General features: G+C 33.7%; 1 protein-coding gene across 30 annotated transcripts in view; it reads right to left on the bottom strand.

The window, feature by feature from the left end:
- The window catches only part of CSPP1 (centrosome and spindle pole associated protein 1), a 177,504-nt gene that overhangs the window by 84,928 nt on the left and 79,665 nt on the right, over positions 1-12,911 (bottom strand). For all 30 annotated transcript variants that reach the window (XR_007406979.1, XR_007406981.1, XR_007406977.1 and 27 more), the window contains 2 exons: positions 7,456-7,585; positions 5,516-5,663 (listed from right to left, as the gene is read on the bottom strand). Coding sequence is in view for 22 of the 30 variants with exons in the window: in XM_025477902.3 (XP_025333687.1) it covers positions 5,516-5,663; positions 7,456-7,585 (278 nt within the window). In the remaining 8 variants the exon portion in view is untranslated. The remainder of the gene's footprint in view (positions 1-5,515; positions 5,664-7,455; positions 7,586-12,911) is intronic.

Genomic DNA, 12,911 nt, shown 5'->3' with positions numbered 1-12,911 from the left:
ATACCAAAACCAGACAACAACACGAAAAGAAAAACAAATATCCCTTATGAGCCTAGCTACAAAGATCCCTAACTATTAGTAAATCAAATTCTCTAATACAGAATTTTTTAAAAACACAATCAAACATGGACTAGCTATGGTTTTTGCCAGGATGAAAGAGCAGTTCAACATTTAAAAAGTCAGCCAGTGTAATTCACTATATAGCAAGCAACTGAATAAGAAAGATGAAGTTATCATTTCAAAAGATGGAGAAAAAGCACTTGACAAAATTCAATATACACTAATGTGAAAAGTATGAGCAAGAATAGAAGACAATGCCCTAGACCCGATTTAAAAAAAAAAAAATCTGGGACAGCCCGGTGGCTCAGTGGTTTAATGCCACCTTCAGCCCAGGGCCTGATCCTGGAGACCCGGGATTGAGTCCCGCATCCAGCTCCCTGCATGGAGCCTGCTTCTCTCTCTGCTCATGTCTCTGCCTCTCCCTCTCTCTGTCTCTCTCATTAATAGATAAATAAAATCTTTAAAAAAAAATCTATGAAAAATCTACAGCCAATATTACATTAAATGGTGAAAAGACTGAATGCTTTCTACCTTAAATCAGACAAGACAAGGATATCTGTTCTCATGATTTCTAAGTATTGTGCTAGAGTTCCTAACAGGTGCAAAACACAACCAAAATAACTAAAAGGCAATCAGATTGGAAATGAAGTAAAACTTTGCAGATAACATGACTGTCTACATTTTAAAAATCCCAAAGAACTTACACATACACTAAAACTAATGAGTTAAAAGAACATACAAAAATTAACTATATTTTTATACACTAGCAATGAACAAATGGATACTGAAACTATTTAATGTGTCATTTAATATTTAAAATAGCATTAAAACACATGAAATACATATGAATACAATTAACAAAATGTCACAATATCTGAAAATTGTAAAATATTGCTAAAAGATATTAACTAAGAGTAATAAGTACAGAAATATTCCACATTCATGGATCAAAAGAAATATAGTTAAGATTGCTGGCTGTCCCAAATTGATCTTTTTGTCAGTGTAATCCTAATGAAAATCCCACCACATTTTTTTTGAGGTTGATAAACTGATAGTAAAATTTATATGAAAAGGCAAGGGAAGTAGACAAAACAATCTTGAAAAAGAAGAATGAAGTTGGAAGACACACTTCTCAATTTTAAAACTTACTACAAAGCTACATTAATCAAGAGAGTATGATATGAGCAGAATAATAGACATCTATCTAGATCAATGGAACAGAACATAAGAGTTTATAAATAATTTTATGGTCAACTGATCTTCAACAAAAGTATCAGGGCAATTCAATGTACAAAATGTTATAAAATGGACTGTAATTGTAACACAACTCTGAATATAACTAAAAACTCCTGAATTGTATATTTTAAAGGGATGAATTGGATGGCATGGGAAATGAGATCTCATTAAAAGCTATTATATATATAAAAACAAATAAGACAGAAAGAAGAACTATCAGCTTGAAAGTCTCAATAAAGAGACATGACGACTACATGTAATATGGGATCCTATACTACAGCCTGGAACAGAATAACAAAGTTAGGGGAAAATTCAAATAAGGTCTATAGTTTATTTAATAGTACTGTACCCATCTTAATTGTTTGGGACACTGTACTAGATTATGTAAGATGTTAATATTATGGGACACTAGGTGAAGGGTACATTTTATATCTTTTTCCAACTCTTCTCTAAGTCTTGAATTATTTCAAACAACAAAGTTAAAAAAAAAAAAAAAAAAACGAGTTATCCCACCTACTTCATAGGAAGGCTAAAATTTTAAAGACTAACAAATACAAGGACTGATGAGGATGCAATGCAACCAGAAACTTTGTGCTTTGCTGGTTAAGAATGCAAAATGATATAACCACTTTGGAAAATGGTCTAGCAATTTCTTAGAAAATTAAATATACCCTTACTTACTATACATCCCAGGAAATTTCATTCCTGTGTGTTTTCCAAGGAAAATGAATATTTATGTGCACATAAAGACCTGAAGGTAAATGTTTATAAAAGCTTTATTTATAACAGCCTGAAATTGTAAACAACCCAAATATCCATAAAAGGAAAAACAATTATGGCACCTCCACATAGTGGAATCCTATTTAGTAATAAAAAAAAGTAGAGAACAAACATATACAACAACATGAATAAATCACTAAAACTAAGTGAAAAAAGACACAAAAAGCAGATCAGAGATTGGCAAGTATAGGGTTGGATAAATTGGAAATGTTCTATATCTTGATTTTGGCAATGGCTGCTGGAATCAGTTGTCAAAACTCACCAGATAATACAGTTAAAAAGGGTGAATTTTGTCATATGCAAACTATGTCTCAATAATCAACATAAAAACAAAAATCTAATGGGGGCAAATACATACACAAAAGAAATACAATCAAATATACATAAAGAAACCTTTAATCTTACTATTAATCAGAACTATGAGATACTTTTGCTGTTTTTCAAATTGGTTAAGTATTTTTTTATTTTATTGATTTTTTGGGAGTAGCTTTAAAAAATTTTAACATATGACAGATTCATGTAACATCACCATAATCAAGATACAGAACAGTTTCATCACCTCAAAAAACTCCATCATGCTATCTCTCTTTATAGTTATTCCCTATCCCCAGCCATAATAATCCCTGCAACCTCTGATTTGTTCTCCATTCTAGGTATATAACCATTAGAGAGGGGCTTCTTTGACTTAGCATAATTTGCTTGAAAAGTCAAGTTATTATGCATATCAATAGTTCATTCTTTTGTTGGGTAGCAACCAATGGTATGAATGTACCAAAGGCTGTTTATTCATTCACACACTGAAAGTCATTAGAACACAGTTGTTTTTTGTAATGAGAACTTGAAAAACAAGTTTAATGAATAAAAAGTTAAAAGAGGAAACAGATTTTTAAGTGTACAAATAATAAAAATGAAAAATATTTATTTTAAAAGGATTGATGCAAAAAAAAAAGTTGATGCTATTCCAGTTATATGGGAAATAGATTTTAGTATTTATTAATAACTACTTCCCCTTATAAAGAGATCTTCCCTAGAAGCTAAGGATGAACTTTAAATTTCCTTAATTTCTTTGTAATAAAAAATAAAACAGGAGTAACTAGAAAAGCCAGCAGCCAAATTAAAGTTAGCCAACAGAAAGTACAAAGGTTATATGATTTTGGTCATTACATGAAGTAAAGTAGAATGAATATAGATCTTTACTACATATTTCAATATAATAGAAAAATTACCTGCCTTCCCTCCCCTCTCTAAAATATATCAGTCACAAACAAATTGATACTCTTTAAAGGATGAATTTAACTTACTTTGAAAATATCATTTAAAAAATAGTTTCACTGTATTTGATAAAACAGTATACCTTTTCTATCTCATGGCATGACTATAGCATTAAACAAGCAAAGCAAACATTACTGATAAGAATCAAAACCTCAGAAAAGTCTGCTTCATTATTGTTAGGCCAAACAATTCTAAAACAGTATTTTATAATTCAATAACCCACACTTATCCTACTCGCTTCCACCAACTAAACACATACACAAACAACATAATTGTATTGTGTGAACTGGAAATAAGCTTAGAAATAAGCTTGAAAGTCCTGAGCAAATTATTCTATTCCTGTGTTTACCAAAATTTCAGTCATTTACGTACCTTCTTCCTTAAATCCTATGTTTCTATCAATTCACAATCTAAATTAACTGCAGCAAGACTGACTAGATACTTATCAATCTCATATCCTCCTCGTGGTTGCCTTATAATTAGGTCTGAATATTGGAGCAAAGACAAAGCGATACTCCTCCACTTCTAGGCCAGAACCCCCACAAAACTCAACTCATTCTCCTACCACTGAATTCTGTTTGGATGCTAGAAGTGAAGGATTTCAAAATGGAGAAATGACACAAAGAAGAGTCCTGGATTCCAGAGTCACTCTTGGAGGAGAACCACCCAAACAGCATCAGAATGTGACGTGAGAAGTAACTTTTACTGCATTAAACCTTAAGCCTCAAGCGTATGATAATTAGGGGTTATTTGTTACAGCACTTTTTGTTAAATGTCTGAACTAATGCCTGTACTTTAAAAGAAAATGTTAGAGCACTATCCTTAAATGAAAAACCAGTGTTTTTGTAATATATATTCAAATAAATATTTAACTTCTAAAATAAGAAATGTTTATCTATGTATCACCTAAAATCACCTCATCTACAAAAGAGTAAGCTCTAGTCTTCAAAACCGTGAGCAAAACATGAGGTGAAGATAGAAAAGGAACAAATCCTTTGGGAAGAAAAGAGTTATCTTAGTAATTTAAGTGGGCCTCACATTCATCTTTTTAAAAAGTCATCTTTAACAAAGAAACAAAATCATAATATTTAAGAACTCTTAATAATTCAATACCCGAAAAATATTCTTACATCCCTCAACTATCCCTACAGTAAAGTGTAATATCTAAAGAACATGAAATCTACATTTGTACCATTTAATAGGTTCCTTTAATTTAATGGGTTCCTATTATTCATTTCTTATTTCTAATAAAACCATTTTCAAAAACTCATCTTTGTCTATTTTTATTCTTTAAAAGCTAATCAGAGATCATCCTAATATATATAACAAGTCATAAGACCTCTTTTTTTTCCAAAGTGCAGGTTGTTGTAGTTTCTACACCAAACATTTTTTTAAAGAGAGGGAGGTAGAGAAAGGGAGGAAGAGAAAGAACATGAGAGAGTGCGCACATGTGAGAACAAGGTGGAGGTGGGGGAGGGGGGGGGAGGAGAAAAAATCTTAAGCAGGCTCCACACCCAGCATGGAGCCTGACATGGGGCTGGATCTTACAACCCTGAGATTATGACCTGAGCTGAAATCAAGAGTCAGATGCTTAATTGACTGAGAGACCCAGGGACTCTTCTAGATCAAACATTTTTGAGAGTTCATAATTTAAAGACAAATCACTATGATTCTGCAACCTACCAGAAAGTTTCTGAGATTAGGTCTTTATTTTTCAATGGAGTCCTTGCACTGTGCAGGTATATGGCATGTATGAAATACCACATTTCACAACTATTCCAGATAACTTATTTTAAATATGTCTTATTAGCTTAAAAAAATTTAATAAGAGTTTTCTTATTTTTACCAGGATATTTTTTAAAAATCTAACTACTAGCTTGGGTAAAAAGCTTGACAACATGAGCTTTCCTCTGAAATTAAATTATTATCATTAAAGGATGAAAAACATGTAACAAAATTAAATGAATATTACCTCAAAAAAAAAAAAAAAAAGACCTCTTAACCTGTCATTATGCTTATTACCAAATATCTCTTTTGCATTAAGCTACACAAAAAGAGACCTTGTCTTCCAGGCATGATTCTCATTTTTTCTATCACCTCATTCTTTTAAAAATTTAAAAACAGTTCAGTTTCTTTTGAAAACAACAAATCAATGGAATTAGCATACTTATCAGATTTCCTTTTGCATCTCTCAGAGGAGCACCACCTCCACCTTTTCCCCAGGGGTTGTAACTTTTCATTTCAGCTTCTAATTTAGCTTCATATTCTTCTTTTTCTTCACGTTCTCTCTTTCTTCTTTCTTCTCTTTCCCGAATCTTGGTAATATTAAGAAACATTTACATAAGTGCTGACACATATTCTATTACAAAAAGTTTCGTTTTAATATCAGTTTTTATTTTTCTTATTAGAGAAAAAAACTGGATTTTTTTTTTTTTTACAGTCGGTCTCACTATAAAATTTAAAATCACAAATCTATGGAATACCCAATTTAAAAACACTTCCTTGATTAGAATAAATAGCTGTTGGTCCCTCATATCTTGCTACTAGAATCTTTGCAGCCACTAAGGCCAATGATTCCTCCTTTCCACCTCCACTTTCTCCCTGAGCCACTCCCTCCCCTAATCTCCATCAGTTGCATGAGGACCAATAGGATTTCCCAACTTTCCTTTTCCACCTATCCTTTCATGGGACCAGGCCAGCCACAAACTTACTCTCCACATCTGACCAAACCTACTCTACCCTGGGCAAACTCCATTCCCAGAACTCAAGAGGTTGAAGGTTCAAAGCTATTTAGACTTCTGAGCTACATTAAGTACAATTTTATCAAAGTATACAAAACAGTCTTCTCATCATCAAGTATAAACTAAACACAGGGTTGGTCTCTAGGAACATATAGATAGGCAATGAACAAGTATCTACATCTTGGAAAGTTACTTTAAAAATTATAACCACACACACACACACACAGAGAGAGAGAGAGAGAGAGAGAGAGAAATCATAACCACATGCATGGAAAATTTAAGCACCCACTCCAGCAAGGCTAAGAAGTTATCACACACATGAAATAAAATTCTAAAGTTAGGAAATGTAGTTTTGTCAGCAGTGTTTGCTCATTTGAAAATAGATATATAAATTTAGTCATTTATTTGTAGAAAACTACCACCCAAAAAATAGTTGTAATTCCACAATTTTAAAAAAAAATCCATTTTTAAGGATGTTGTCCATGTAAAAACTGAACAAAAGGAGCTTTAGAAGAAATCAAACCGGAACTTTATAGAAGAGTACTTCAGATGGACATACACCCACATATACTCAGCATCCTCTCAGAGATATATCCTCCAAAAACCCGTATACATTTGATATAATTACTTTTAAGTAAACTCTCTTTAAATATTACAAACTACAATAGAACTTGTTCTCCTCCTCCCTACAAGTGTTGTTCTTTTTTCTCTTAGTTCATATTCATAGCCTCATTTTTCATGTAGACTACAGCATTCAGAATCATTTTCATGTCCTCTGTTCTTTCTCAATCCCTGTATCTATGTCTTATCAATAGATCCCAGAGTTGTCTTTTGGATGTCCTCCCATCTTCCCCATCTAGTCAGGGCCTCATTACCTCCTGTCTGGACTCCTTCAATAGTCTACTAAAATCTGCCACATCTCTTTCCTAATCATACACATTCCAAATAGCTATCCTCCTAAAACTTAAAAGTGTCCATATCAACTATTCGTTTCACTTTCTAGCTTAAACTTTCCTCCCATAGGCTGAAAATTCCTTATTAGTTAATCCTTCACAATCCAGCACAATCTTAACACTTCAGCCCCTTCTCCCACATTAATTTCCATTGTCTGAATATACCTAGAATTTAAAATCTATTCATTGTATAACATGCAGTTCAAGTATCAACAACATATGAAGCCCTATCAATTATTCTTTTATCCTATGCTTCCAACAGTATTCTAATCCATCAGCATCAAAATTTATCACATTGAACTATAAATGACTAATATTGTTTTCTCCTCTGCCAAACTGAGTTCTAAGAGAACATTGTGCTAACACATAAGATGTTCAACACTTAAATAAACGAATAAAGAATGAATGAATACCTGTTGCTGCAAAGCTTCTTGGTAAGACTGAAGTGACTGTTTTGAAGGCTTTGGTTTATCTTCAAAAAACAATCCTGAATTTATTGCTCGATCACTTGTAATTTTCAGTTCATTCTGTCCAACCATATTCCTACATCAAGTACACAATAATTTTAATCCATTTATGACAGAGTAAGAAGACAACACTCCTTTGAAATGGCATAGCATTTAAGTAGATTTGAAAACAGGGAAAAATATTTCTCTGTAGGTCAAAGAGATCCTTAAGTAAATGTCCCTTACCAATAAGCTCTCAACTGTCTCTGTTTTCCGAATTAATGGAACTTTTAAATTTATTAGATCTATTTCTTGACCTATGTGGCAGTTACAAGGGGGTAAAAACTTTGTGATAATTCATTAAGTAGTATATACATGACTCATGCAATTTTCTGAATGTAGAGAAGTAACAATATGGTGGAAGTCTCCCAATATCATAATTAATAATTTACTTAATAAATGTACTCTAACATAAAGTAATAACTTCTTAGCCATTTCAAAAATAAGATAAAATTACAGTAAAAAATCTAACTGTCTCAAATAAAACTCAAATTTTTGAGAAACTTGCAAGGAATCAAGAAAGGAAAAATTTAAGACATAATATGGTTACATAAATCTCAAGCAATAAAGTGCTATTTGTCTTAAATACAGGAATGCAGCCACTTTGAAGAAAGCAATATATTTAAAAATCTGAATTATTGAAGATAAACTCAAATATTAGTTTAATAATTAAACTGTAATTATTAAAGAGACTACAAAGGCTTCTCATCTCCAAAAACATTATCATTTCAAAATAATGAGTTCCTTTTGTATAACTAACTTAACCAGTATATTTACAACCTTTTATTAGAATAAACAGAAATATCTATATATACTGTCACACTGGATCATGAGAGGATAAAAGGAAAGATGAGGATGGGGCCCTGGGTGCAGGTGGTTATTAAGCATCCAACTCTTGATTTTGACTCAGATCAAAATCTCAGGGTCATGAGATCCAGCCCCAAACTAGGTGTGGAGCTTGCTTACGATTCTCTCTCTCCCCCTCTCTCTCGGTTTCCCCTCACCTCCAAGAAAAAATTTTTTAAAGAAAAGGAAAGATGATGAGAGCCAGAGCAAATGGTTCCTAAAAGACCGTATACTTTTTAAGAGCTAGGGAGCTCTGCATCTGCAAATGGATAAAGTTGAAAGGGCTTATTTGAATAAGACTAATCTCTTAAAACAAACTGGCTATAAATTATATAATCTAAAAGAACTTCTCAAACTCAACACCAAAAAAAATTAAAAATCCAGTTAAGAAATGGGTAGAAAACATGAACAGACATTTCTCCAAAGAAGACATATGCATGCCCAACAGGTACATGAAAAAATGCTCAACACCACTTGGCATCAGGGAAATACAAATCAAAACCACAATGAGATACCACCTCATACCAGTCAGAAGAGTGAAAATTAACAACTCAGGAAACAAGAGATGTTGGCAAGCATATAGAGAAAGAGGAACCCTCCTTATAGCGTTGGTGGGAAAGCAAGCTGGTGCAGCTACTCTAGAAAACAGTAGGGAGACTCCTCAAAAAGTTAAAAATAGAACTACCCTATAAGCCAGCAATTGCACTAGTAGGTATTTACCAAAGGACACAAACATAGCGATCGAAGGGGAACCTGTGCCCCAATATCCCAGTGTTTATAGCAGCAATGTCCAAAAGAGCCAAACTATGGAAAAGAGCCCAGATATCTATTGACAGATGAATGGATAAAGAAGATGTGATATATATACACAATGGAATATGACTCAGCCATCAAAAAGAATGAAATCTTGGGATGCCTGGGTGGCTCAGGGGTTTAGTGCTGCCTTCGGCCCAGGGCCTGATCCTGGACGACCCGGGATCAGGTCCCACGTCAGACTCCCTGCATGGAGCCTGCTTTTCCCTCTCCCTGTGTCTCTGCCTCTCTCTCTCTCTCTCTCTGTGGGTGTCTTTCATGAATAAATAAATAAAATCTTAAAAAAAATGATATCTTGCCATTTGCAATGATGTGGATGGAACTAAAGGGTATTACGCTAAGTAAAATAAGTCAGAGAAAGACACATACCATATGCTTTCATTCATATGTGGAATTTAAGGAACAAAATAGTTGAAGATAAGAGAAGGGAAGGAAAAATAAGACAAAATCAGAGAGGGAGGCAGACCATTAAGAACCACTTAACTATAGGAAACAAACTGAAGGTTGCTGAAGGGGAGTAAGTAGGGAGACAGGATATATAGGTATTGGACATTAAGGAGGGCACTTGATGTAATGAACATGGGGTGTTATATGCAATTGATGAATCACTAAATTCTACCCCTGAAACTAGTAAGACACTATGTGTTAACTAAACTGAATTTAAGTAAAAAAAAAAAAAAAAAAAAAAGTTCCTTTTTATGGCTCAACAGTATTTCATTTATGTGGATATAACACATTTTGTTTATCCATTTACCAGCTGATAGACATTTGAACTGTTTATACTTATAAGTATTTATTACAAATACTGTTATGAACATTCATATACTAGTCTTTGTGTGTATATACATTTATATTTCTCTTAAGTATAGACCTAGGAGGACAATTCAAGTGATGATAAGCATGCTTAACTTTTTAAGAAACTGCCATTTCCTGCAACTGCTTTTTATATATTGATTTTGTATTCAGCAATGCTGCTAAAAACTATTAATTCTAATATTTTTACCAGTATTCAAAAAATAAAGAAATAAAAAAAATAAGTGAATTTACAGACACTTTTTTTTTCTCTTTTCACTGAGTCATTATACATATTACTGATGATATTAATGGCTTAAAATTAGTAGAATCTCTAGAACCCTGCCCTGCTTTATGAGACTTGGGATGAAAATTGTGCCAAAGATGGTTCTTAGTGTTGGGTAAAGCTGGATTCATGATTCCTCAGCAAATGAAGGCTCTTCTTCCTCCCTCCTTTCCTTCCTTTTTTTTTCCCCCATCTTTCTCTGGTGATCCAGAGTTCTTACTACTTAGAAATCATCCAGACCATGAAGTATACCATATAGATGATATAGTCAGATTTATTGACATGCAAGAAATGAGTATGACAAAGTGGTTATTAAGGACAATGCCAATATCAAAACTGGAGAAGTGGATGACACTCTCAACATCACAGGAGATAATTTGTTCTTCAGTGTAGCCACAGATGCCCATCAATGATATCTCCTAATTTTGGGGAGGGGAGTCTCTGACATTTCCCTTGAAAATATGATTAAAGATTATCTTTCATTGCAGAAATACACACACACACACACACACAAATTATGCATACAATATTTCAATGGACTTATATAGCCTCTCTGAAACTTACACACCTCAAGTTAAATCCTAAACATTTTTTTCAGCTCTAAAGTTCTTTAATTTGGTCCTGAATAGACCTTGCCCACCAAAGAGATACTTGTATAGGTGTAAACATCAGTTAAACAAAATAATTATACCTCTTCTGTTATCACAAATCATTACAGTGTAAATGTGATAAGTTTCCTAAAGTGTGGCAAAGAGTTAAGGCTTTGAAACCAGACAAAACTCCTTTAGATTTCTATCTTAACTGCTTATTAACTGAGGACTTAGGGAAGTCCCTTTTTATAGCTGAGTTTCAATTACCTCAGTTGCAAATATTGACAGAAATAATATATATAATGACAAGACAGTAGCATACACTAGTTATTCAGTAATTTGAAATTACTACTATTATCACTATTATTGTTTTAGTAAATGTATACCCAATTTGGACAATTAAAATTCTAAGTACAGGGATCCCTGGGTGGCGCAGCGGTTTGGCGCCTGCCTTTGGCCCAGGGCGCAATCCTGGAGACCCGGGATCGAATCCCACATCGGGCTCCCGGTGCATGGAGCCTGCTTCTCCCTCTGCCTGTGTATCTGCCTCCCTCTCTCTCTCTCTCTCTCTGTGACTATCATAAATAAATAAAAATTTAAAAAATAAAAAATAAAAAATAAAAAATAAAATTCTAAGTACATATCATCCATTAGTGAATACAATTTTGGGGATATGAATGGCAGACTTACAAACCCATTTCTTACACCATTTTTATCTATGAAGTAAGCCGTGTTAAAGAAATAAAATACTGGAATAAAGACAGATCACGTGCACACCAAAATAGTTAACTGAATCACAGATTCCTTCCACCTCTAATTAGGCTAAAATGCTTGAAAATAAATACATTAGAAAATGGTTTGTAAGAAATTAAAGAGGTAATTCTACTACTTGACTGTTATTATATCACAATTTTATACTTTGTAATGTGGCATTCAGAAAAACAAAATAGAAGAATGACAACTTAAAAACAACTACACTAGAACCCGGTTCATGACTAACAATAAATGGACATGAAGGATCTTACAGAAATGAGTATTCTAAAACTGGGAAACAGGGATCCCTGGGTGGCGCAGCGGTTTGCCGCCTGCCTTTGGCCCAGGGCGCGATCCTGGAGATCCGGGATCGAATCCTACATCGGGCTCCCGGTGCATGGAGCCTGCTTCTCCCTCTGCCTGTGTCTCTGCGCCTCTCTCTCTCTGTGACTATCATAAATAAATTTAAAAAAATTAAAAAATAAGAGAAGTATTAATTTATTAAAAAAATAAAAAATAAATAAAACTGGGAAACCCTTCCATGATGGCAAAGTAGGAACCTTTAAAAATCTGCTACCCCATTAAAATATTGAAAACATTGTTAAAAATTGTCAAGATCAACTTTTTTATAATTCTGAAAATTAATGAAAGGCTTGCAACAATCCAAGAAGAATTATAAAAAATTAAAAAATAAAAACTTTCATTAAGAACAATAATATTTATGGCATCTGAACCTGCCCCTTCCCATTCAACTTCTGCCTAGCTTACTGAAGCCATAAAATACAACAGCCTGTCACAGAAGGCAGCTATAAAAATCAGCAGCCCACAGCCAATGGAAATGTAAAACAGGTTTGGAGCTCCCCAAACAGCCAATCTCTAAAAAATGTGACCTTTGACCTATCTGGAAGCTCCCTGGAAGAGCACCATTCTTAAGGCCTGCCTTTATTTAATGCGTACTTAGAGCTTGCTCAGTATAAATGTTCTTATCATGAAGTATTTCTAGAAAACAATCAGCAGCAATTGTTCCACATTACAGTTACTGTGGCAGCAAAACCTGTGGAGCAAGCAAAAGGCTAACCACCACCGACAAAAATTTTTATTTTTTTAATTAGGGAAAAACATATCCATAGTGGCTTGGAAAACTAACATATTCTTATGAACCTAGAAAGCCACATGCATATGCAGAGCTTCACAGATACCCAGAAAATCTGTGAGAACATTCTAATCTTTCCTTCTGGCTGGTATTGAGAAGGAAGTAAAGGCTAAAACTGAGATGAAAACTG

Source organism: Canis lupus, chromosome 29 (assembly GCF_003254725.2).
Source record: "Canis lupus dingo isolate Sandy chromosome 29, ASM325472v2, whole genome shotgun sequence".
NCBI classification, from domain to species: domain Eukaryota; kingdom Metazoa; phylum Chordata; class Mammalia; order Carnivora; family Canidae; genus Canis; species Canis lupus.
This window is presented reverse-complemented; position numbering and strand designations above follow the sequence as displayed.